This window comes from Carcharhinus amblyrhynchos, chromosome 34 (assembly GCF_965287045.1).
Source record: "Carcharhinus amblyrhynchos chromosome 34, sCarAmb.v2.hapA, whole genome shotgun sequence".
In the NCBI taxonomy this organism is placed as follows: domain Eukaryota; kingdom Metazoa; phylum Chordata; class Chondrichthyes; order Carcharhiniformes; family Carcharhinidae; genus Carcharhinus; species Carcharhinus amblyrhynchos.
Window position 1 is genome coordinate 6,129,830 of NC_137357.1, and position 27,286 is coordinate 6,157,115.

The window sequence follows — 27,286 nt, forward strand, 5'->3', positions numbered from 1 at the left end:
AATCACAGAAACCCAGTAGTGCAGAAAGAGAACATTCAGCCATCTCCTCTGCATCGACCACAATCCCACCTTGCTAGCCCCCTGACACTAAGGGGTAATTTAGCATGGCCAATTAACCTAACCTGCACATCTTTGGAGTGCGGGTGGAAACCAGAACACCGGGAGGAATCCCATGCAGACACGGAGAATGTGCAGACTCCACACAAGTGACCCAAGCTGGGCATCAAACCCGGGTGCTGGGAGGCAGCCGTGCTAACCACTGTGCCATTGTGTCACTGCCACTTTCACTGACACACTTTCAGACACACACACTTTCTGTCTCGGGCAGCACAGTAGCACAGTGGTTATAGCATTGCCGCTTCACAGCTCCAGGGAACTGGGTTCAATTCCTGGCTTGGGTCACTCTATGTGGAGTTTGCACATGTCTGCAAAGGTTTCCCCCCACAGTCCAAAGATGTATGCGTTAGGTTGATTGGTCATGCTAAAATTGCCCCTTAGTGTCCTGCAATGTGTGGGTTGGAAGGATTAGTGAGTCGCTATCAGAGTAGGGCCTGGGTGGGATTGTGGTCATTGCAGACTCGATGGACCAAATGGCCTATTTGTGCACTGTAAAGTTTCTACTTCTGTGATTCACACACACATTCTTATGGGTGAGATCCAAAGTGAACATTTCTCATCAGTATTCATGATTGAACAGAGGAAGGATGTGGGAAATAAATAGTGATGTCTTGAGGAATGTACATGTTACAGAAGTGGTGGTGCTGGAAGGCTTAAAGCGCATCAAGGTAGATAAATCCCTAGGATCTAATGAAGTGATCCTCAGACACTGGGAGGCAAGGGACGAAATTGCAGGCCCCCTAGTGGAGATATTTGATTCATTGCTACTCAGAAGTGAAGTGCCTGAAGATTGAAGGGTGGCAAATGTTATGTCTTTGTTTAAGAAGGGCTGCAGGGAAAAGCCTCATATCTTTAGTGGGTAAATTGTTCGGCGATATTTTGAGGACAGAATCTACAGGCATTTAGAGATGCGAGGACTGATTATGGACAGCATGGGTTTGTGAGTGGAAAATCCATGTCTCACAGATTAGGTTGAGTTTTTTTGAAGGGATAACCAAGAAGGTCGATGAGGGCAGTGCGCTTGATGTTCTGTACATGGATTTTAGCAAGGCCTTTGACAAGGTATATAGTAGGTTGTTGCGTTAGGTTAAATAGGGATTAAGGGTTATGGGGAGAGGGCGGGAATGTGGAACTGAGACACGACAGATCAGTCATGATCTTATTGAATGGCAGGGCAGGCTTGAGGGGCCAGATGGCCTACTCCTGCTCCTATTTCTTATGTTCTTATGTAAATGTCACGGGATCCAGCATGAGGTAGCCAAATGGATACAAAATTGGCTTGATGACAGAAGACAAGGTGGATATAGAGGGTTGTTTTTCAAACTGGAGACCTGTGACCAGTGGTGTGCCACAGATTGGTGCTGGGTCTGCTGTTACTTGTCATCTATATTAATGATTTGGAAGAGAATTTAGGAGGCATGGTTAATAACTTTGCAGATGACTCCAAGATTGGGGCATAGTGGACAGTGAAGAAGGTTATCTAGGATTGCAATGGTATGTTGATCAATTGGGCCAGTGGGCTGACGAACGGCAGCTCAAGTTTAATTTAGATAAAGGCGAGGTGATGCATTTTGGTTGATCAAACCAGGGTAGGACTTCCCTCAGTTAATGGTGGGGTGAGTTATGGAGGAAAGAGGTTAAGTTGTACAGGTTCATAGCTCCTTAAAAGTGGAGTCACTGGTGGATAGAATAGTGAAGAAGGCATTTGGCATCCTTGGGTTCGTTGGTCAGAATACAGGAGTTGGGACGTCTTGATGAAGTTGTACAAGACATTAGTACGGCCACATGTGGAATACTGTGTATCGTTCTGGTCACCCCATTATAGAAAGGTTATTATTAAACCAGAAAGAGTGCAAAAAAAAATTTACCAGGATGCTATCGGGACTTAATGGTTTGAGTTGTAAGGAGAGATGGAGTGGATTGGAATTTTTTCCCCTGGCTTGTAGGACACTTGCGGCAGGGGGGGGATTTTAGAGAGATGTACAAAATAATGAGGGGCATAGATCAGCTAGATAGTCAATATCTTTTTCCAAAGGTAGAGAAGTCTAAAACTAGAGGGCAAAGGTTTAAGGTGAGAGGGGAGAGATATAAAAGTGTCCAGAAGGGCAATTTTTTCACACAAAGGGTGGAGAGTATCTGGAATGAGCTGCTCGAGGCAGTAATAGAGACAGGTCCATTTGTCAGGAGGGAGGCATTGTGACCGATATCCAGTGAAGGGGCTGGGCAATGGGAGTGGGGTGTGGTCGGAGAGGCTTCAAAGCCCTATTAATTTAGATGGTGTACCAGTACCTTGGCTTGTTCCTGATCATTGCAAAATGTTAGCACAGGCCCTGAGGCCATGACAGCAACAAGGGGAGACCAGCCAGAGAGCAGACCGCAAGGCTGAGCTGAGACAGCAGACTGCAAGGCTGAGCTGAGAGAGCAGAGATGGCCAGGGACACTAAGCAAACATGAGAGAAAGGAGGAGTTGCCTCCTCCAACCATATCACCTAAGTCTGGGACTCACCACATTTATTGATGATCCTGTGGGGGGTGCATGATCTCTGCCTCCAGCTTCATGGACCACATCAAATATAAACCAGGTGGAACAGTGACATCAGTGCCAGAGGATATCAGTGACTGTGAGCTCATAGAGGCAAAAATAATATCACAAAGAGTCCCCATCAGACACTCCCAGGACAGCTGTAGCACAGGTTTAATAGAGTAAATCTCCCTCGACACTGTCCCCAAACACACTCAGGACCGGTACAGCATGGGGTTAGATACAGAGTAAAGCTCCCTCGACACTGTCCCCATCAAACACACTCAGGACAGGTACAGCATAGGGTTAGATACACAGTAAAGCTTCATCTGCACTGTCCCCAAACACTCCCAGGACAGCTACAGGATGGGATTGATACAGAGTAAAGCTCCCTCTACGCTGTTCCCACCCCAGGACAAGTACAGCATGGGGTTAGATACAGAGTAAAGCTCCCTCTACACTGCACCCCCCATCAAACACTCCCAGGGTAGATACTGCGTGGGGTTAGATACAGAATAAAGCTCCCTGCACACTGTCCAAAGATCAGTAGTGTGGGGTTGACCTGCAACCAGAAAGAATTGAACAGTTGTCTCAGCAAACTGAAAAGGTGGTGTAGCTGGGGAGAATTGATATAAATGTGGTCGGAGTCTGCAAGCATGCAAAGCAGTAGTTAACGTTTTTCGAAGAACACAATTCACAGAGAGCAGCATGAATTAGCCACTTTTTTTACATTTTTACATCAATCATTAGGGTGAGTTGATTGAAATACAAGGTGTCAAATTTTGAATACAACAATTGTACAAATCAAAATGTTTCAATCTGTTCTTACCGGAGAGATTAAATTAACGGTGGGGGGCAGTGAATGTACCCAGTAAGTCTCCAGCACAGCTGTTTACCAGCACACAGCACTAGCAGGGGATGGATTACCCTGAATTCAAAACTTGCTAACTTGGCAAGTGGTGCCAGTGCCTGAATGCAGGAAAATACAGACATCAACACTACTCCATTGAGCCACTACACTCTAATGCCAATCTTTTCAGTGAGATTCACTCCTCCCTTTTTCTCTCTCTCATAAGTTGCAGGATCCTCTCCACCCTAGCCAGCCCTATATTCAGTCCAACTGGAATCTGAAGGGCCAGAACGAAAGAGAGCACACAAACTGGCTTCGAAACCAAACACATATCATACCTCACTGAACCTCAAATCTGAAAGAAATTTGTAGCAACTACAAAAATGTTCTGATTCTGAATTGAAGAGTAGAGTGTGTGGCAGTTTTGCTAAAAGGGGAGAGAGAGACGCAACATTGAAGTTTTTCCTCTTGCACGCTTCCGGACAAACACAAGAATTCCAAACATCTGATGCCACAGGAGAAACAGAGTGTGAATTCTCTCCGGTGGTACAAACTGCTGTGATTATGTGAGTGGAAAATGGATTTTTTTGAAATTGTTGTGCTATTTACAAATCCAGGTTAACTGGGGTTCAACAGTGCCGTGGTCACATCAGTACTAACACTATGTGTAACTGTTGGAAATATTAGCTGCTACACATATAATACTGCAGAAAGCCACATGTCCCAGCTGCCTCCTCTGCTTTACATTGTGTTTCCCCTCCCCCCAATTTGGTGTCCAAAAACATGGTCACGCTGTGTCATGTTCGCTCAGTCAGTACACCAGTGTTGGCAACATGGAATGAGCCCCACTCACTGTGTTTCCACCCCCTCTCCTCCATTCCACACAGCATTCAGGTTGCAGCTTCCCTCCAGTACAACAGCTCAGGCTGGTTCAATCACCCCTTCCCCTCTGAGTTGCTCCTTTGAGAGACTGAGAAATCACTCACTTTTTGTTACGCCACCAGTCTTTGCTGTCTGATGGGTCTTTCATCGTGTACACAGACCCTGACTGCTCCTCCTGCCTGCTGACCCTTTGACGGAAATCAGGGTCCTAACAGGGAAACACTGCTCGGCATGCCTGCCTGCTGAAACAAATTCGAAATGAGTTTCGTGATGGGCAGGCGGACGATGAAGCTCTGTCTCACCAGTTGCAAAACTAAGTGTTCTTTCTCGTGCAACATCAGCAGGTCTCTCTGCTAGAGCTTTCCAATAAAACATCAAACAGGCTCAAAACAACAGGCCTTTGTGAAGTAGGTCCTTGTTATCAGAATTCCATCCAGTCACTTTGAATCTAATGCAGAGGAATGCTGCTCTTTTGAACAATCTAAAATAATTTTATTAAAATACTTGTGAATAACCAGTAGCAGCATTTTATTTGCCTGATGAGAGTTTAGTTCCTCCTCCCTGGTACATTACTGTTCCAAGATTGAATTTGATCAGAAGATCGGGGAGTGCAGACAGCGAGGAAAGAGGAACTTAAGTTTCAGGAATATTGTGCAGTTTCTGTGCTTCACAATGATCTTGGCTGATTGACCTCAGTCCATTTTTTCATTCCCCAGGTGCCAGTCAGTCGTGGCTCCTCGAGGCCTCGTCCAACATTGCTTGTCTTCAAAGTGCCAACGCTCCAATCCTTGATATTTAGTGCTCCTTGTTTCTATTAAGTATGGATAGGCTTATTTCATTAGCTGCTGTCACCAGGTCCATTTTATGTAGGGTCCACAGTAGAACCTTTATCGAGGCTTTGTTACCCATCTTCTGAAGCCAAGTATGAAGCATCTGATAATGTCCTTCCTTTACGTCGTTCACATAATTACGTTCAGCCTCCATAATCTGGTTTTCTGTTAGATGAAGGTGCCGCATGAATTCCTTCCACCTTCCGATTGGGACCGCATTGACAAAGGATGAAAAACTCTGCTGCAAGCCTGAAAATCCATACATCACATTAAAGCTTCTCATTGCCTCAGAGAACAGACACACAATTCAGAATGCCGTACAAGAGAATAGCTCGCAACCCCATCTATCATGCAAAAGAATACTTCACAGGCCAGCCTCCAGCGTAACAAAATAGAGGGGTTTCGGCCACAGTTGATTGATCCCACGGCAACGCCAAGCAAGGCCAACCTTTGTTGCCCATCTCTCCAATGTGGCTTGCCAAGCCATTTTTCTATCCATACCTGGGATGTGGGTGTCACTGGTAAGGCCAATATTTGTTGGCCATCCCTAATTGACTATGAAATGAGTGGGTTCCCTTTTCAGAGGGCATTTTAGAATGGATCTGGACTTCATGTGGGGCCAGACAGGCAAGGAAAGCAGATTTCCCTCGCTAAAGAACCAGGTGGGTTTTTCCAATAATTGACAATGATTTTGTGGTCATCATTAGATCTTTAATTTCATATTTTTATTAAATTCATATCTGCTGTGACAGGATTCAAACTGGGTCCTCAGAGCCTCTGACCCTAGGTCTCTGGGGTTGGAGGGAGAATATAGTGATGGGGAAGGGATGAGAGTCTCAGGAGGGATTTGAAACCAAGCAAGAGCCTTTCCAACGAGAACGCAAGGGAAACCCGCAAGGTTGGAGAAGGGAAATAATTTAAATTAATCATCATTTCCAATCAGCAGTTATAAGAACATAAGAAATAGGAGCAGGAGTAGGCCATCTAGCCCCTCGAGCCTGCCCCGCCATTCAGTAAGATCATGGCTGATCTGTCGTGTCTCAGTTTCACATCCCTGCCCTCTCCCCATAACCCTTAATCCCCTTGCCTGTCAAAAACCTATCAACCTGCGTCTTAAAAATATTTAGCGAGGTAGCCTCCACCACTTCAACGGGCAGAGAATTCCAGAGATTCACCACCCTTTGAGTGAAGAAGTTCCTCCTCAACTCCGTTCTAAACCACTCCCCCTTTATCTTGAGGCTCTGCCTCCTCGTCCTACTGTCCTTTCTGAGCGGGAAGAGCCTCTCCACCTCTATCCTATCCATCCCATTCATCATCTTATACATCTCAATGAGATCTCCCCTCATTCTTCTAAACTCACGAGTACAAGCCGAGTTTATTCAGCCTCTCCTCATAGTTCAACCCCCTCAACTCTGGTATCAGCCGAGTAAACCTCCTCTGCACTCCCTCCAAGGCCAAAATATCCTTGCGTTAAGTGTGGCAACCAAAACTGCACACAGTACTCCAGTTGCGGCCTCACCAATGCCCTATACAGCCGCAGCAAGACCTCCCTACTTTTATATTCAATCCCCCTCGCTATGAAGGCCAGCATCCCATTTGCCTTCCTGACCACCTGCTGCACCTGTAGGCTGGGTTTTTGCGACTCATGCACAAGGACCCCGAGGTCCCTCTGCACCGTCGCATGCTGCAGTTTTTCGCCACATAAGTAATAGTCCCTCCTACCATTATTCCTACCAAAGTGGACAACCTCATATTTGCCAACATTAAATTCCGTTTGCCATTTCCTGGCCCATTTGCCCAACCTATTTAGATCCTTCTGCAGACTCTCCACACCCTCCGCACAATTTGCCGTTCCACCAATCTTGGTGTCATCAGCAAATTTTGACACCAAATCAACAATTAAAATTAATTTTCACAGCAGATTACCTTCAGTGTCAGGAAATTCTTCAATCATTTGAAAGGGCTGAGGTTTCTCCTGTAAAGTAGAGGTCAATAAATGAAATGAAAAGGACGAATGCCTGAAGCTTTCATGACATGGTTACCTCCATCCAAGATCTTTGTGCAATTTTTTGTCTATTGGGGTGTGGGTGTGTTGGATTTGTGTGTACAGAGCTGAAGGTTGGTGAGCCAAAATAAAGTAATTATTTCATCCAAGGTGTGGGAAAAAGTGGCTCAACCACAGCACAGGGAAAATGAGCGAGGGTAGCTAATGAGGTAAAACCGAGGCTTCACCTGATGGAACTTTTCAAAGTCACCTCACCCTTTCAGCTAAAGTGAAGCGTCAGATCAAGCCCAGGAGGGGTGCAATTTCTCATCTTGTCAGCTTGGATCTTGTTTGATCAAGCCCAAGATGGGTTTAATATCTTGTCAGTTTATCCCTCATATGGGAACCGTAGAATCCCCACAGTGCAGAATGAGGCCATTCAGCCCATTGAGCCTGCGCCAACAACAATTCCACCCAGACTCTCGCCCCGCAACCACACACATTTACCCTGTCAATAAGGAGCAATTTAGCATGGCCAACTGCACGTCTTTCGGACTGTGGGAGGAAACCCATGCAGACACAGGAGAATGTGCAGACTCCGCACAGAGACCAGAATTGAATCCAGGACCCTGGTACTGAGGTAGCAGTGCTAACCACTGTGCCATCCTGATTGGACTGAATTTGAATTGGCTTTTTTAAAATTAGAATTGAAGTTCCAAAAAAAAGACTTGAGGGTAGGCCATTCTGCCTGTCAAGCCTGCTGCTTTATTCAAAGTTTGGCCAACATCCTTTTCTTGTCTGATCCAATACCCCTCACCGACCAAAATAATTCATCGAATGAAGAATCCTAGGATTCTTCGATGAAATCAATCACTGTCTTGAATATAGTCAATCCCAGAGAATGCACCGCCCTCTGGGTTGAGATTTCCAAAGATTCACAACTCAGACCCATGAGGAGGAAATTTTACCTCATCTGTTTGAAATGGCTAGCACCTTATTCTGAGATCGAAACCCCAAATTCTAGATTCTCGAACAGAAGAAACTCCCTCTCATCACTTCCACCATCAGCCCTCAAAATAATTCACAATGGGCTGTTTGGCCAATTGAGTATGCACCAACCACAGTCTCACCCAGGTCCCATTCCTGTAACCCCACACATTGCCTCTGCTAACCCCCCTGACACCAGGGTCAATTTACCAGGGTCAATTTACCATGGCCAATCAACCTAACCCACACATCTTTGGACATTCATCAATGTTATTGTGGCTTGATAGTACCACAGACCGAGCTGGCTGGATCTTAAAGGATATATCTGCAACTCTGGGTCTGCAGCAAGGGGCGAGGGAAAAATATACTTGGATCCTCATCCTCACTAACCTGCCTGCCACAAATGGATCTGTCCATGACAATATTTGTGGGAGTGACAACTGCACAGACCTTGTGGAGAGGAAGTCCCATCTTCACATTGCGTTGTGTGCCACTGCCATCGTGCTGAATGGAACAGATTTCAAACAGATCTAGCAACTCAAGACATGAGGCGCTGTGGGCCATCAGCAGCAGTAGAATTATACTCAGCCACTGTCTGTAACCTCATGGGCCGGCATATCCCCCATATCTACCTTTCCCATCAAGCCAGGGGATCAACCCTGGTTCAATGAGGAGTGCATGCCAGGAGCAGCACCAGACATATCTAAAAATGAGGAGTCAACCTGGTGAAGCGATAATACTTGTGTGTCAAACAGCATAAGCAACAAGTAGTAGACAAAACTAAGTAATTCCACAACAAATGGGTCAGATCTAACCTCTGCAGTCCCGACACACCCAGCTGCGAATGGTGATGGACAATTAAACAATTCACTCGAGGAGGTTGCTCCCCAATTATTCCCACGCTCAATGATGGAGGAGCCCAATACATCAGTGTAATGGCTTCCGGTTCCTTACCATTTAAAAAGACACTTCTCTGCCCTGCCAACCCAAGTGGATAGCCTTGCATAGCTCACTTCCCTAATCTGGTTACCCAGAATACCAAACCAAGCAAATTCCCAAAAGAGCAACAGAGGTGAGCACTGGGATGGAAAGCTTTGATGAAGGACTTACCGTGGTTTTATCAGGATCACTGAGGCCAGCCGCTTCAGTTGGTACCAAAGGGGTATGTAAGGGGCTGAGCGCAGAGATTTCAGCACAACGTCCTGCTGGGGCATCCGGACTGTTCCGCAGTAAAGCTTCGTTCTCACTCCGCCCTGCATTAATCTCATTGTCTGTCCTCTCAATGTCTCCCCCGTTTCCAACATCCTGCAGGAAGAAGATGGGTATTCGGATTTATAGTGGATCACAGACTAGGAACCATCTACTCAAATGATTTTAAAAGGAAATTGGATGCGGAGTTGGGGAAAATACACTGGTAGGGCCATGGGGATGGAACAAGGGGAAATGGGGAGAGACTGGATTGACTGACAAGAACCCAATGGGCAGAATGGCCTTGTTCCGAATCAATAAAGGCTTACTGGAGGCAGACATCAGTTCTCTGTGGGAGTCAGATATAGCTTTGTGAACTGTGGATACAGCTGCCCAAGGGAAATTCCTCTCTCCCCGCCCTCACTATGCATCTCGTGATAAAGGGGAGCTGGGAGAACAACCTGAAGGGGTCTGTGGTTGAGGGTTGAAGAGGAATGGATTGGTGGTCGGAATAAGTTGAGTGCAATTGTGATGAAACACAATGGGAGCAAATTGAACCCTATGGAATTCAGACAGTGAACACCCCCTAATCCAGGTGACTAGAATAAAAGCAAATACTGCAGAAACCAAAAGGGGAAATGCTAGAAAATCTCAGCAGGTCTGACAGTATCTGTAAGCAGAGAAAAGATCCTCTGGTCGGACAGAATCTGTAAGGAGAGTCCAAAGATGTGCGGGTTAGGTTGATGGGCCATTCTAAAATTGCCCCTTAATGTCCTGAGATGTGTAGGTTTGAGGGATTAGTGAGTAAAATATGTGGGGACAGGACCTGGGTGGAATTGTGGTCAGCGCAGTCTCTATGGGCCAAGTGGCCTCTTTCTGTACTGTCGGGTTTCTGTGAGAGAAAAGAGCTGACGTTGAGTCCAGATGGCCCTTTGTCAAAGTTAAAAGGTCTTTTAGCTTTGACAAAGGCACATCTGGACTCAACATAAGCTCTTATCTCTCCTTTCAGATGCTGCCAGACCAGGTGACCAGGGTCAGGTAGATGAGGATATGTTTAAATTCTTGACACCTTGGGAGGAATATGAGAAAAGGACAGGATAATTTGATTTATTTCACATGTTTTGGGATACAGTGAAAAATATTGTTTCTTGTGATTGTGCAGACAAAGCATACCGTTCATAGACACAGAGAGGAGAGGGTGCAGAATGTAGTGTTGTGGTAACTGATGGGATGAAGAGAAAGATCAGCTTCATTATTCGGAAGTTTAGAAGAGTTAGAGCTCAGTTTTAGAAGTGCAGAACGGTAAAAGATGAAATTAGAAGGTATGCTGGGGACAGCGTGCAAGAAGTCGTGTCGCTCCTGCGCCATCTTTCTCCCCTCTTTCTCGAGGAGAAAGTACTGAGTATAAGCCACAGTTCACCACCACCCTTTAATCAATCTATTTGATGGGTCTGGCATGCTCAGTGAACACCTAACCATCTGAGTGGAGCCATGTGGAGTCCTCTCTGAGTCCCACTTCTATTCTACCGACTCTGATACAAGCTATGGGCTTGAGGGGAACCATCCCATCAACCCTTCCCATGAATGGATCACCTGAATGTTGGAAGCAAGAGTAGACCATTCAGCCCCTTAAGCCTGCTGTCCCATTCAATAAGATCATGGCTAAAGTTTGACATCAGCTTCTCTGATTCCCTAACGATAGTTCCTGGATACACCAACAAGAGTGCAGCCCTGATCAAAGAAATTTCTCCCCCCCTCTCATTCGTAAATGCCCCTTTATCCTCTCAGCACCGACTGTCACGCTGTCTCAGAATATTGTACGGGATCATCCCCTATTGAATTCCCTGGGATAGCCAGCACAGAAACAGGCCTTTCAGCCCAATTTCACACTCCACTCGACCTTCCTTCCCTCTTTCCTCAGTTAAATCTACTTCCTAACTCTCTGTCCTCTTCTCCCTCATGTTGGTCTGGTTCCACCTTAAATATATTTCTCAATCTTCAAAGCTCCAGAAGAAAACTAAGGCCGTGGGGTATTGAGGGCCTGTTTTAGTCTCGAGGGGTAATAAATACAACACCCACACATCTTCCACCCCCCCATCCCCCACCCACCCCACCCCCACCCAATCCATTACATAAACCAGCCTTCCGTCCACTGACTAAGTCTACATTTCCTGATGCCTCGGCAAAGCAGCCAAGGACCCCACGCACACTGGACAGTCTTTCACTAAAAGATACAAATGTTTGAGGTCACATACCAACTCACTCAAGAACAGCTTCCCTGCTGCCATCAAACTTTTGAATGAACCTCCCTCGCATTAAGTTGATCTTTCCCTTTGCTCTGGCTATGATTGTAACACTACGTTCTGCACCCTCTACTTTCCTTCTCTATATTCTCTATGAATGGTATGCTTTGTGTAGCGTGCAAGAGACAGTACTTTTCATTATCCTAATACATGTGACAATAATAAATCAATCAGATCAATATAATTTTTCCCCCAGGGTGAGGACAAAACGCAAATGGTGGAAAGCATCTGGCTTCTGAAATCAGCAGTTGGAGGTTTGTGAAAGCAGAGCCCTGGGCATCTCTCTCCCCTTCATTCTTCAAGGCCTTAACAGTGTGGGCCATGTCCTGACTTGCCCTCACTAATTCAAAGTGATTGCAGCCTGGGCCCTGTCATCAAACAGGATGGATCGGGGTGTTAAGATGGAGCTGGAGATGCCAGGCCTGTCAGGATAGTGATACAGTGGTTAGCACTGCTGCCTGACCACCAGCGAACTGGGTTCAATTCCCAGCTTGGGAACCACAGCTGTCCGTGTGGAGTTTGCACGTTCTTCCCATGTCTGCGCGAGTTTCCTCCCACAGTCCGAAAGACGTGCTGGTTAGGTGCTAAATTCTCCCTCAGTGTATCCAAATGGGGTGTGGTGACTGAGGGATTTTCACAGTAACTTCATTGCAGTGTTAATGTAAGCCGGCTTGTGACACTGTTAAACTAAAAAAAGGATACGTTTACTCACCACTGTATCGTGCTCTTCCTCCACAGCTCCATCTCCAAAACCTATAACATAGGTGTGACACATAGATCACAGTCATAAACTACAAGGAACTTCATTATCCCCACTCCCCTTTCCCCAGACCATGGCCATTCATGTTGCATCATTGCTGATCTTCCAAAGATGGGCTCACGAGTGCACCAATTCTTCAACCATGAGGAGAGAGTGGGACTCAACAGGAGCAGGGTAAGGAATGAGGCAGCACGGCGATAGCAGTTAGCATGCAAGCCTCACAGTGCCAGGGACCCAGGGCTCAATCTGGCCTCTGGAAACTGTCTGTTGGAGATTGCATGTTCTCCCTGCGTCCGCATGGGTTTCCTCCAGGCCAGAGAAGTTTACAGCATGGAAACAGGCCCTCAAGCCCAACTTCCCGCTCTTTTTTTTGAACCACTAAGCTCGTCCCAATTGCCCATGTTTGGCCCATATCCCTTGATACCCGTCTTACCCATGTAACTGTCTAAATTCCAAAAGACAAAATTGCATCCACCTCTACTACTACCACCAGCAATTTGTTCCAGACACTCACCACCCTTTGCATGAAAAAATTGCCCCTCTGGACCCTTTCCCTCTCACCTTAAACCTCTGCCCTCTAGTTTTAGACTCCCTTTGGGAAAAGATGTTGACCATCCAGCTGATCAATGCCCTTATTATCTTATAGACCTCTACAAGATTATCGCTAAGCCTCCTTTGCTCCAGGGAGAAAAGTCCCAGTCTATCAAGCCTCTCCTTATAATCAAACCATCAAGTCCTGGTTGCATCCTAGTAAATCTTTCCTGCGCTGTTTCATAAGAACATAAGAAATAGGAGCAGGAGTAGGCCATCTAGCCCTTCGAGCCTGCCCCGCCATTCAATAAGATCATGGCTGATCTGTCGCGGCTCAGTTCCACCTTCCCGCCCTCTCCCCATAACCCTTAATCCCCTCGCTTATCAAAAACCCATCAACCCGCGTCTTAAAAATATTTAGCGAGGCAGCCTCCACCACTTCAACGGGCAGCGAATTCCAGAGATTCACCACCCTTTGAGTGAAGAAGTTCCTCCTCAACTTCGTTCTAAACCGCCCCCCCTTTATCTTGAGGCTGTGCCCCCTAGTCCTACTGTCTTTTTTGAGCGGGAAGAGTCTCTCCACCTCTATCCTATCCATCCCATTCATCATCTTATACGTCTCAATGAGATCTCCCCTCATTCTTCTAAACTCTAACAAGTACAAGCCTAGTTTATTCAGCCTCTCCTCATAGCACAACCCCCTCAACTATGGTATCAGCCTAGTAAACCTCCTCTGCACTCCCTCCAAGGCCAAAATATCTTTGCGCAGGTGCGGCGCCCAAAACTGCACACAGTACTCCAGCTGCGGCCTCACCAATGCCCTATACAGCTGCAGCAAGACCTCCCTACTTTTATATTCAATCCCCCTTGCTATGAAGGCCAGCATCCCATTCGCCTTCCTGACCACCTGCTGCACCTGCAGGCTGGGTTTTTGCGACTCATGCACAAGGACCCCGAGGTCCCTCTGCACCGTCGCCTGCTGCAGTTTTTCGCCCCGTAAGTAATAGTCCTTCCTACCATTATTCCTACCAAAGTGGACCACCTCACACTTGCCAACATTAAATTCCATTTGCCATTTCCTGGCCCATTCGCCCAGCCTATCTAGATTCTTCTGCAGACTCTCCACACCCTCCGCACAATTTGCCGTTCCCCCAATCTTGGTGTCATCAGCAAATTTCGACACCCTACACTCGGTTCCCTCCTCCAGATCATCTATATAAATGGTAAAAAGCTGAGGCCCCAGCACCGACCCCTGGGGCACTCCACTAGTCACCATAATTCTATAATTTCTAGTTTAATATTATCCTTTCTATAATAAGACGACCAGAACTGTACACAGTATTCCAAGTGTGGCCTTACCAATGTCTAGTACAACTTCAACAAGACATCCCAACTCCTGTATTCAATGCTCTGACCAATGCGAGGGGGATTGAATATAAAAGTAGGGAGGTCTTGCTGCAGCTGTATAGGGCATTGGTGAGGCCGCAGCTGGAGTACTGTGTGCAGTTTTGGGCGCCGCACCTGCGCAAGGATATTTTGGCCTTGGAGGGAGTGCAGAGGAGGTTTACTAGGCTGATACCGGAGTTGAGGGGGTTGAGCTATGAGGAGAGGCTGAATAAACTAGGCTTGTACTCGTTAGAGTTTAGAAGAATGAGGGGAGATCTCATTGAGACGTATAAGATGATGAATGGGATGGATAGGATAGAGGTGGAAAGACTCTTCCCGCTCAAAAAAGACAGTAGGACTAGGGGGCACAGCCTCAAGATAAAGGGGGGGCAGTTCAGAACGGAGTTGAGGAGGAACTTCTTCACTCAAAGGGTGGTGAATCTCTGGAATTCTCTGCCCGTTGAAGTGGTGGAGGCTGCCTCGCTAAATATTTTTAAGAAGCGGGTTGATGGGTTTTTGATAAGAGAGGGGATTAAGGGTTATGGGGAGAGGGCGGGAAAGTGGAACTGAGCCACGACAGATCAGCCATGATCTTATTGAATGGCGGGGCAGGCTCGAAGGGCCAGATGGCCTACTCCTGCTCCTATTTCTTATGTTCTTATGTTCTTATGAAACCAAGCATGCTGAAAGCCTTCTTCACCACCCTGTCCACCTGTGACTCCACTTTCACTTTTTTTGCTCAGGTTTCCTCACACTCCTAACTGGCACATCTTTTAGTGGACTGGCCATGCTAAATATATAGATAGGGCCTGGGTAAGGTGTTTCATTGGGGAGTTGGTGCAGATGAAATGGGCTGGATGGCCTCTTCCCATACTGTAGATTTGATTTGATTTATTACATTTCTTAGGATACAGTGAAAAGTATTGTTTCTTGTGAGCTATACAGAATAAACACATCGTTCATGGAGTACATAAAGGAGAAGGAAAAGAGAGGGTGCAGAATGTAGTGTAACAGTCATAGCTAGAGTGTAGAGAAAGATCTGATTAATATATGTAAGGCCCATTCAAAAGGCTGACAGCAGCAGGGAAGAAGGTGTTCTCGAATTGGCTGAGACGTGACCTCAGACATTTGTATCTTTTTCCCCATGGAAGGAGGTGGAAGAGACAACATCCTGGGTGTGTGGGCACCTTGATTATGCTGACTGCTTTGCCAAAGCAGCGGGAAGTATCGACGGAATCAATGGATGGGAGTCTGGTTTGCATGATGGATTGGGCGATGCTTACAACCCTTTGTAGTTTCTTGTGGTCTTGAGCAGAGCAGGAGCCACACCAAGCTGATACAACCAGAAAGAATGCTTCCTATGGTACATCTGTAAAAGTTGGTGAGAGTCGTGGTGGAACAGTTGGGATTCTGTGACAACCCAAAGTGACAGTCTAATTTGGTGTTTCCCAATCCGGTCGCTTCTTTGTCTTTCACTTACCTGCAGAGTTGGATTGCGGCAGCCGTATGAATACCATCTGGCAGATCTCTGTTGGGAATAAATAAGAAAAACAGTCACAGCCATTAAATGGCTGTTAGATTCAAGACACAGATTGTGGTTTAAAGGCCCGGAGCACCAAACGCAGGCTCACGTCCTGTGAATGATCAGGGCAGAGGGTCAGCACCGAGGCGGCGCTGCACCGGCAGAGGGTCAGCACCGAGGCGGCGCTGCACCGGCAGAGGGTCAGCACCGAGGCGGCGCTGCACCGGCAGAGGGTCAGCACCGAGGCGGCGCTGCACCGGCAGAGGGTCAGCACCGAGGCGGCGCTGCACCGGCAGAGGGTCAGCACCGAGGCGGCGCTGCACCGGCAGAGGGTCAGCACCGAGGCGGCGCTGCACCGGCAGAGGGTCAGCACCGAGGCGGCGCTGCACCGGCAGAGGGTCAGCACCGAGGCGGCGCTGCACCGGCAGAGGGTCAGCACCGAGGCGGCGCTGCACCGGCAGAGGGTCAGCACCGAGGCGGCGCTGCACCGGCAGAGGGTCAGCACCGAGGCGGCGCTGCACCGGCAGAGGGAGTCTTCAAGTGAAAGTTTAAATTGAGACCCACTGCTCACTTGGGTGCATGTCAAACACCTCTGGCTGATGTCTCAAAGAGAAGCAGGGGGATTTCTTCTCATTTTGGTTAACTTTGAATAAGAGTTAGTAATTTAGCAGTTTGGTGAAGTTGGGATCTTTCTTTTGCACAAGTTATTACACTAACGGTGATGATTCAAATATTTTTGCCTGGAATTGTGGAGATCTTTGGGACATCCACCATCGGGAAGATGGGAATTTGAACTGGGGGTGGAGGGGTGGTGGGAGGCACAGTAGAAAGTATAGGTCCACAGGATGTTGACACAGTTCGTGTGCGCTTGGGTCTCTGGGCGGGAGGCTGGTGGCTGTACAGGCTGGATAAACACCTTCTTCCTCAGTTACAGGAGAGGTAATGCAGAGACAGGGAAAATCCCAGAGGCTGACTAAATCATTAATACACTCACTTTGGAATTGATTTGTGCAACCAATCTTCTTGTAAATGATGAGGGTGACACACACAAACAACAGAATACACAGAACCACCACAATCGCAGCAATTTCGCCTGAAAGGAGGAGAAAATGCAGTCATTAACAGCATATTGATAGAGCACAGCTTCCCTTACAGAAACCTGCAGTGTTCAAAAACACTCACCTGGCGACAGGCCTCTGAGCTTAATTCCACACACGGTGTCTGATATCCGGGAACATTTCTCCTTAACAGTCTGGTCTTCAGAACACCTAGAAAATCAGGACAAATGACATCACTATTCAAACTAGGGGAAGTTGTCTTCTCACTGTATGTAACTACAGTGTACCTGTCCTGTTTGATGGGAAGTGGAGAGCAAGATTTACTCTGCATCTAACCCGTGCTGTACCTATTCTGGGAGTGTTTGATGGGGACAGTGTAGAGGGAGCTTATCTAACCCCATGCTGTATCTGTCCAGGGGCTTTTTTGATGGCGACAGTGAAGAGGAAGCTTACATGCTCCAGTGCTTTACCTGTCCTGGGGGTGTTTAATGGGGACAGTGTAGATGGAGCTTTACTCTGTATCTAATGCCATGCTGTATCTGTCCTGGGGATGTTTGATGGGAACAGTGTAGAGGCAGCTTTACCTTGTATCTAACATTGTGCTGGATCTGTCCTAGCGGTGTTTAATGGGGACAGTGTAGAGGGAGCTTTACTCTGTATCTAACCCTGTGCTGTACCTATCCTGGGGGTGTTTGATAGGGACAGTGTAAAGGGAGCTTTACTCTGTATCTAACTCTTGCTGTGTCTGTGCTGGGAGTGTTTTGGGCGGGGGGGGGGTGCAGAGGGAGCTTTACTGTGGATCTAACCCCATGCTGTACCTGACCTGGGAGTGTTTGGTAGGCCAATTTGACGGAGCTTTACTCTGTATCTAACCCCATGCTTTTGAGCCCTCACCCAACTGAATTGCAGAGATGATGAAACGTAACTTACGTTTTACATTTCTGACACATCTCACAGGACTGGTCTGGCAAACAGAATCTTCCTGCTTCACACACACACACAGTGTCATTCTGTCTGGTGCAGTGAGATACCAGCTCCTCATCTGTGAAGACATACAACAATCACAGGAAACTGCTCCATTCGCAGGCAGACAGAGGAAAGGACATGGGAATGGGATTAATTGCAGAACTCTACAGAGAGCTAACACTGGCAGAATGGACCGAAAGGCCACTGTAATCCGCAATAATGAAAGATTGGGGCCAGGGAGTTGCCAGGATTGTCTGCTTGATGATGGATTGGACCCATTTTCCCTGCAGTTTCAAAGAATGAGAAATGATTACATTGAAACATGTAATTCTTGGGGGACTGGGTAAGACAGGTAGAATTTGGGAAATGCTTTCGCCCTGGCTGGGGAACACAGAGTCACAGTCTGAGAATGAAGGGTCACCAATTCAGAATGAGGAGGAATGTCTTCACTCGGAGGGTGGCAAATCTTTGAAATTCTTTACCCCAGAAAGCCCTGGTTCCTCAGTCATTAAGTACGTCCAAGACTGAAATCAGTACTGTTTTAGGAAATTCACGGATATGGAGAAAGAGGGAAGATTTATTTATTAATTTATTAGTGTCACAAGTAGGCTTACATTAACACTGCAATGAAGTTACTATGAAAATCCCCGAGTCGCCAAACTCCGGCACCTGTTTGGGTGCACTGAAGGAGAATTTAACATGGCCAGTGCACCTAACCAGCATGTCTTTCAGACCGTGGGAGGAACCGGAGTACCTGAAGGAAACCCACACAGACATGGGGAGAATGTGCAGACTCCACATCCACAGTGACCCAAGCCGGGAATCGATCCCAGGTCCCAATGCTGTGAGACAGCAGTGCTTACTACTGTGCCACCATACTGACCTAAGTGAAATCATAGGGCCTACAGTACAGGAGGAGGCCATTCAGCCCATCAAGTCTGTACCAACCACAATCCCACCCAGGCCCTACTCCTGTAACCCCCTCTGCTAATCCCCCTGACAATAGGTTCAATTTAGCACGGCCAATCATCCTAACCCACACATCTTTGGACTGTGGGAGGAAACCGGAGCACCCGGAGGAAACTCACACTGGCGTGGGGAGAATGTGCAGACTCCCCAGATAGCGACTTGAGGTCAGAATTGAACCTGGGCCCTGGCGTTGTGAGGCAGCAGTGCTAACCGCTTTTCACCATGCCAGCCCAGGTGAAGTCAAGGGAGAAGATCAGCTGTGATCTTGTTGAATGGTGGGGCAGGCTGAAGAGGCCGAAAAGCCATCCCAGCACCTTTCTGATAGCTTCCATGGCTCACCCAGTCACTGCCAAGCTGTCAGGATCACTCATCATTGTTAAACCTCACATTAAGACACTTCGACTGGGGGTAGTGGTGGAGGAGTTGGGGGGAGTAACACCATGAATTTGGGTCAGCTGACTTTGGCAACCCAGCAAAATACAACATAGGCTCTGGAGCCAGAAGCAGAGAGAGAACTTGGGCAGGGCATTGTGCACACATTCTCTCTTCCTATCTAACTGGGCAGATTGCCCATCGATCACTCACTGACGCAGCACTCCCGACACAATGCAGCCAAGCATCTTGCACTAAAGGACAGAGGTTCTTGCTGTCAAGATAGCATAGGTCCAGTCAGTGAAAAGGCTGTCCAGATATCACGTCCTATGGGTCCCTGTAGCCTAAGGCAGCCCACTCTGAACAATTAGCATTTATTTATAAGGCTGCATCAGGATGTCACAAAGCAACTCAATCAAAGAGGGACTTTCAAAGGATGTCACTGAAGGTGGCAGCCTAATCTGCATACAGCAAGACCCCACAGACAGCGACCATATCATCTGTTATTGCTAATGTCTGGCGGGTAAATGATTAGGACATCAGAGGGAACAACCCCAGTCTTCATACCCGGTTTGGGATCTTTCAGTGCCACTTGAAGGGTCACATGGGAACCTTGGGCGACTATCTCATGTGAAATATTGTCTGACAGTGCAGCGCTCCCTCAGCACTGACCCTCTGACAGTGCAGCGCTCCCTCAGTATTGGTCCTGCTCCATTGTTTTTTCTGCAGAAGTTTCTGGAGTGTGACTTGGAATCCCTGAGCCTCTAATGTGGGCAAGAGCCTCTTAAACCTATTTGACAATATGCCCTTCTTTTTCCCTTATACAGGGGACACTCATGGGCATTTTCCAACAACAGTGGAGGCAAGTGGAAAAAAAGCACAAACCTTCAATTTTAACAGCCAAAGTTCAAGACAAGAATTACTTCTTACCCTGTCGACAAGAACGACAAGCCAGGCACTCATTCAATCCATTGGGCCACTGGGTGAAGTCCTCCCCTTCTGTGCAATCCTTGCACTTACTACTGGTGAAGTTTTCCTTACAGTGTTCAGCCACATGTGTTCCTGCAAACAGAGGACAGGTCAAGAACCACTCACTCCCACAGTCAAAAAGAAAAATGTGTCACTCTGCCACGTTCCTCCATGGCGGATCCCACCAACTGTTGTGATGTTCCTGTGCTCAAACTGAGCATTGGAAACCACTTCCTGCTCCAATCTGCGCTGTGTCAATTCCCTGAAGGTTTCCTTGCTCATTTTGTGCAATGGCTGAAGACGGTTCTGGGATTCTGCTGCGATGCCCCCCACAGTCACACTGCCTTCATGCAGAATGGCCAATGGTGCAGCAGTCACCATGGCTAGTTAGCGGATTGGCCATGCTAAATTCTCCTTCACTGTAACTGAACAGTTGCCAGAATGTGGCAACTAGGGGATTTCTACAGTAATTTCATTGCAGTGTTAATGTAAGCTGACTTGTAACTCTAACAAATAAACTTTAAACCATCAGCATAAGCACAGAACAATAGATCCTCCAACAGCTCATGACTAAGCAGCGCTGTTATGTACAATATTGTTTTATTCTGTACATATACATACACACAAGTATTTTAAAAATGAAAGGCATGCATTTATAAAGCACTCTGTCATGACCACTGGTTATCTCAAAGTGCTTTACAACTAATGAAGTACACTTGAAATGTAGTCACTATTGGGAGGAGTGCACATTCTGTCTCTCGTCCCAATACTATAGTTTTAAACCATTTCTCCAGCTAACTGTACTGTGCTTTACCCAGCAATCTCCCAATGAGCACTCATCACCCTGGTTTCTCAACAAACCACAACATTCTTTGTTTATTATAAAACCAGACTTGTCCCGTTGAAAGGCAAAGCTCTGAAACACACAGTATGAAATATCTAAGTATAATGACAACTCTTTGTAAACACCCTTAATCACACACATACACCATGATGGGAAGGGGCGATGGTATCACTAGACTATTAATCCAGACACTCAGCTAATGTTCTGGAGTCCTGGGTCAAATCCCACCAATGTAGACGGTGGAACTTGAATTTAATTTTTAAAAATATGGCAGTAATAATCTACTGATGACCATGAAACCATTGTTGATTGTCAGAAAAATCCAACTGGTTCACTAATGTCCTTTAGGGAAGGAAATCTGCCGTCCAAAGCTGGTCCATACCTCCTTCCCCCAACATCTTCATCTTAGCTTCTTTGACATTTAGTCATTCACATCCTTTATTCTCTCGGTGAACAGCTTTTAGCTGGTTTGCCTGGTTTCTGTAGCTCTGACTCATCTTTTATTCGCTCACCCTGCAGTATAAATATGTCCCACTTTCTGCACCTTTTAGCTTTGACAGAGTGTTGTCTGGACTCAAAACGTCAGCTCTTTTCTTTCCTTATAGATGCTGCTGGACTTGCTGAGATTTTCCAGCATTTTCTCTTTTGGTCTGGCTGTATGTGACTTCAGAACCACAGCAGTGTGGTTGACTTTGAACTGCCCTCCAAGAGCAACTCGGGATGGGCAATAAATGCTGGCTAGCCAGTGATGCCCATGTCCCACAAATGAATTTTTTAAAAATGCAAAATAAGTGATGAAATAGGAGAATCCTGACAAAATGTCAAAGGTTGATGGGAAAATGAGAGATGCTACAGTCCTTGAAATGGTGTCCAGGTTAAACACCTGGTCTCTGAGTGTTGGTCTATGAAACTATCGATGACTTTTACACTACTTTCCAAGAGAATATTTGTGATCAGTCAATGGCAGAAGCCTTAGGAACATGAACATACAGAGGGATCTGGGTGTGCGGGTTCACAGTTCCCTAAAGATGGCAACACAAGTAGCCAAGGTAATTAAGAAGGTATATGGCATGCTGGCCTTCATCAGCCGGGACATTGAGTACAATGTAGGAGAAGGGATAACCAGTCGTAGTTATCGAAGGAAATAAAAGGAGAGTATTAAATTAAAAGCTGATGCGTTTAGAGTGGCTAAAAATAGTGGGCGAGTAGAAGATTGGGAGAGGTTTAAAAATCAACAAAGAATGACTAAGAAGTTGATAAAGAAAGGAAGGATAGACTATGAAGCTAAACTAGCACTAAATATAAAAAAGGACAGCAAGAGTTTTTACAAATATATAAAGAAGAGGAGGCTGGCCAGAGTGGATGTTGGACCCTTAGAGGATGAGAGGGGGGATTTAGTGTTGGGAGATGAGGAAATGGCGAAGGCCTTAAATAAGTTTTTTGCCTCGGTCTTCACGGAGGAAGACGCGAATAGTTTGCCGGATATTAAAGATAGAAGGATGGTAGGAGTTGAGGGCCTGAATGTGATTACTGTCACTAGAGAGGTAGTGCTCGATAGACTAACGTGACTGATGCTGGACAAGTCCCCAGGACCGGATGGAATGCATCCCAGGGTTCTGAAGGAAATGGCAGAGGTGATAGTGGATGCCTTAGTGATTATTAGCCAAACTTCGCTGGATTCCAGGGAAGTGCCGGAAGACTGGAAAACGACTAATGTTACGCCACTGTTTAAAAAAGGTAGCAGGCAGGGAATTATAGGCCGGTTAGTTTAACGTCTGTAGTTCGAAAAATGCTTGAATCCGTCAAAGAAGAAATAGCGAGGCACCAAGAAAAGGATGGTTTGATAGAGCAGACGCAGCACGGATTTGTTAAGGGGAAGTCGTGTTTGACGAATTTATTGGATTTCTATGAGGATGTGACTAGTGTGGTAGACAGAGGGGAACCTGTGGATGTGGTGTTTCTCGATTTTCAAAAGGCGTTTGATAAGGTGCTGCACAAAAGGTTGCTTCAGAAGGTTAGGGGGCATGGAGTTGGGGGTAAGATGTTAGTATGGATAGAGGATTGGTTGTCTAATAGGAGGCAGAGAGTTGGTATCAATGAGTGCTATTCTGATTGGCGGTTTGTGACTTGTGGAGTGCCGCAGGGATCGGTGCTGGGGCCTCAGCTATTTACCATTTATATAGATGATCTGGAGGAGGGGGCTGAGTGTAGGGTAATGAAGTTTGCTGATGACACGAAGATGAGTGGAAAAGCAAAGTGTGCGGAGGGTGTGGAAAGTCTGCAGAGGGATCTGGATAGGCTGAGCGAGTGGGCAAGGACCTGGCAGATGGAGTACAATGTTAGCAAGTGTGAGGTTATCCACTTTGGCAGGAATAATAGTAGGAGGGATTACTATTTAAAAGGGAGAAAAGCTGCAACATGCTACGGTGCAGAGGGACCTGGGGGTCCTTGTGCATGAGTCGCAAAACCCAGTCTGCAGGTGCAGCAGGTGATCAAGAAGGCAAATGGGATGCTGGCCTTTATAGCGAGGGGGATAGAATATAAAAGCAGGGAGGTCTTGCTGCAACTGTACAGGGCACTGGTGAGGCCACAGCTGGAGTACTGTGTGCAGTTTTGGTCGCCGCACTTGCGCAAGGATATTTTGGCCTTGGAGGGAGTGCAGAGGAGGTTCACTAGGCTGATACCGGAGATGAGGAGGTTAGACTATGAAGAGAGACTAAATAGACTGGGTCTGTACTTGTTGGAGTTTAGAAGGATGAGAGGGGATCTTATAGAGACGTATAAGATAATGAAAGGGATGGATCGGGTAGAGGTAGATTCTTCCCGCTCAGAAAGGACAGCAGGACTAGCAGGCACAGCCTCAAGATAAGTGGGGGGGGGCAGTTTAGAACGGAGTTGAGGAGGAACTTCTTCACTCAAAGGGTGGTGAATCTCTGGAATTCTCTACCCGTTTAAGTGGTGGAGGCTACCTCGCTAAGTATATTTAAGTCACGGGTAGATAGGTTTTTGACAGACAAGGGAATTAAGGGTTATGGGGAGAGAGCGGGAAAGTGGAACTGATCCACTTCAGACCAGCCATGATCTTATTGAATGGCGAGGCAGGCTCGAAGGGCTAGATGGCCTTCTCCTGCTCCTATTTCTTCTGTTCTTATGTACAAGAGTTGGGAAATTAGGTTGGAGCTATATAAAACCCTGGTTAGGCCGCATTTGGAACATTACTTGTGGTTCTGGTCATCACACTACCAGAAGGACATAGGTGCTTTGGAGAGAGTGCAAAATGGTTCAGCAGGATGTTGCCTGGTCTCGAGGCTGTTGGCTATGAGGAGAGGTTGAATAAACTGGGATTGATTTCACTGGAAAGACTGAGGGGAGACCTGAAAGAGGTCTACAAAATTATAAGAGCATAGGCAGGGTGGATAATCAGAGGTTTTCCCCCAGGGTGGAAGTGCCAGTTATAAGAGGGCACAGGTTCAAGGCCAGAAGGGGAAGTTTAAGGGAAATCTGCAGGGGAAGTTTTTCACGCAGTGAGTGGTGGGTACCTGGAATGCGCTGCCAAAGGAGATGGTGGAAGTAGCACATTAGCAAAATTTAAGAGGCATCCTGATGGATACATGTATAAGGAGGAAATGGACCGGGTTAGGGCAGAAGGTTTTTTCAGTTTAGTTAGGGCACAGCTTGGAGGGCTGAAAGGCCTGTCCCTGTGCTGGACTTCTCTTTGTTCTTGACTTCAGAATGTGGAGTGACTTTGGAGCAACTTCCATTCACTCTCCACTCTGGGACTGGGTCAGGACCTGAGAGAGCTCATGGGTTCCTCCCACAGCAGCTGATCTTTTTTATCTAAAATCAAAACCGAAAACCAGCTTTTAAACACAGACTTGGATTTCAAAACCACAAGCCACCATGTGACCCTTTTGTAAACAGTCCAGCAAGGTCAAGAGGTCTCCGACTTCTTCTCAACCGTCTCTTGTACAATGCTGTCTTCTTCAACAGCAACAACATCCAGAATTCTTGCAATATCCGAGCGGGAATCTTACAACCATTCATGCCAGCAAGCTTCTTCCACCCTGCTGCAATGAACAGAGATTTGGCTGGCCGCCAAATTCGCTGACTTTGTTGCAGCAAGAGCGTGGCGTGAATGGCAGGCAAGATGGTGTCTTCAAAAGATAATTACAAATGCTTCCAGAATATTCTTAGTCCTTGAAGATTTCTCTACACCCTAGCTCTGACTGTAACACTATATTCTCTCCTTTTCTTCTTCCCTATCTACTCTATGAAGTATGCTTTGACTGTATAGCACTGAAGAAACAATACTTTTCACTGTATCTCAATGCATGTAACAATAATAAATCAGATTGAGAATCTGCCCCCAGCGAGACTGGGGCAGCTTTACTCTGTAAATGACCTTATTCCTGAGTGTGCTTATGTCGACGCACGTGCTCAGTTCAGCTGATATGCCAATCCCTGGATCACAAGGCTATACCAGTAGACCATCGTGGACAATGCTACAATCAACAGCAATAAAATCTGTACCTACCTGCAGGGCACACACGACAGCACAGCATGGGTTCATGTAAGTAATAGCCCTCCCCGCATTGGATATTTCGAATGGTCCGACTGCCTTTAGTCAATCCCTTCCTGACTTGCTTTCCCTGGTTCTGTTCCCACGCCAGTGCCTCTTGTGCTGATGATGTAGTTACCTCTGGGAGTCCGGCCGTAATGTGCTTTCTTTGTGTTGGTAGCCCTGGAACAACAACCTGAAGAGACCAAGAATTGTTAACAAAGTGAAGACAAACCCTAACAACAGTTTGCATTTAGATAGCACCCAAGACATAGTAAAACCTCGCAAGACACTGCCAGGGCGCATGATAAAACACAATTTGGCACTGGGTGGAGATAGGAAGGCAGGTGACCAAAAGCAAGATCAAGGAGCTCAGCATTTGAGCAGTGACTCAGAGAGGTTTTAGAGGTGTTCCCATCCACTTTTACGTTGAGTTTCTTCCATTCAATTCCATGCTAAGCATGTTGGGCACCATTGTTTTTCTGGTGTCATGGTGGCACAGTGGTTACCAGTGCTGCCTCTCTGCATCAGGGACCCATTTTCAATTGCAGTCTTGGGTCAATGTCCTATAAATCCCTCCCTCAGTTTCTACTTGCCTGCTCCTCCAGCCTGCATCTATTGTGCCCAGTTAGGCTGGCGATAAAGTTTTTTTTGTAAATTCATAGAATCCCTATGGTGCAGAGGAGATCATTCAACCCTAACTCTCCAAAAGAGCATTTTATCCAGGCCCTCTTCCCCTATCCTGTCCCTGCAACCCCACACAATTACCACAGCCAATCCACCTAACCTGCTCATCTTGGACAATAAGGGACAATTTAGCATGGCCAATCCACCTAACCTAGACATCTTTGAAGTGTGGGAGGAAACCAGAACACCTGGAGGACACCCACGCAGAACGGAAAGAACATGCAAGCTGACAGTGACCCAAAGCGGGAATTGAACCCGGGTCTCTGATGCTGTGAGGCAGCAGTGCTGACCACTGTGCTACCTTAAGGACACCTTGAGGTGATGACAAACTGCCACTCATGGATAACTTTCATATTGATGTATTTTCTTTTCTCTTCTTCTGCCTACACGTTTCTCATCACATTATTGATCACTGCCCTTTGAACTGAGGGAATGCTGTCCTTGGGTGTGGAGCAGTTGCCCTCTTTTTCTGGGATTTTCTCTGGAAATGGTTCAACTGCAAACTTCACATCCAAAGCTTGTTTTTTTTACCTCATAAGGTAAATCATGTTTCTGTTACTGATGATATTCTAGTGATGGAGGCATCAAAGGTTTTTAGGCAGATCCTTCAGTAATGTTGTCTCCTTTTAAAAATATTGCAGTGGAATCATTGAATCTCTGTGGTGTAGAAAGAGGCCATTGGGCCCATTGAGCCTGCAGCGACAACTATCCCACCCAGGCCCTATGCCTGTAACCCTACATATTTACCCTGCTTATCCCCCCCGATACTAAGGGTAAATCATGGCCAATCCACCTAACCCGCACATCTTGGGACACTAAGGGGCAACTTAGCACGGCCAGTCAACTAATAGCATGCCTTCTGGACTCGGAGGAAACCAGAGCACTTGGAGGAAACTCACGCAAACGGAGTGGGGGAACATGCAGACTTCACACAGACAGTGACCCAAGGCTGGAATTGAACACAGGTCCCTGGCACTGTGACGCAGCAGTGCTAATCACTGT

At 46.8% G+C, this 27,286-nt stretch overlaps 1 protein-coding gene across 1 annotated transcript; it reads right to left on the reverse strand.

Moving 5' to 3' along the window:
* Positions 1 to 1,352: 1,352 nt before the first annotated feature.
* LOC145361256 (uncharacterized) lies at positions 1,353 to 27,036 on the reverse strand. Its single transcript, XM_080216887.1, has 10 exons — positions 25,574 to 27,036; positions 20,157 to 20,288; positions 17,850 to 17,961; positions 17,044 to 17,129; positions 16,573 to 16,954; positions 15,971 to 16,376; positions 15,820 to 15,867; positions 9,282 to 9,503; positions 7,127 to 7,175; positions 1,353 to 5,449 (listed from the first exon to the last, which is right to left on the reverse strand). The coding sequence occupies exons 1-10, from the start codon at positions 25,848 to 25,850 to the stop codon at positions 5,166 to 5,168; spliced, it is 1,998 nt and encodes a 665-aa protein (XP_080073013.1). The 5' UTR covers positions 25,851 to 27,036; the 3' UTR covers positions 1,353 to 5,165.
* Between the last annotated feature and the right edge of the window lie 250 nt (positions 27,037 to 27,286).

What these genes read in the sequence shown, in the direction of transcription:
- LOC145361256 (XM_080216887.1), bottom strand. Translation starts at nt 25,850, where the DNA reads ATGCAAACTGTTGTTAGGGTTTGTCTTCACTTTGTTAACAATTCTTGG. An exon ending in TTTGAATCATCACCGTTAGT is followed by an intron (nt 16,377 to 16,572) that starts GTAATAACTTGT and finishes CTGCCGGTGCAG; the next exon opens with CGCCGCCTCGGTGCTGACCC. An exon ending in GCCCTGATCATTCACAGGAC is followed by an intron (nt 15,868 to 15,970) that starts GTGAGCCTGCGT and finishes TATTCCCAACAG; the next exon opens with AGATCTGCCAGATGGTATTC.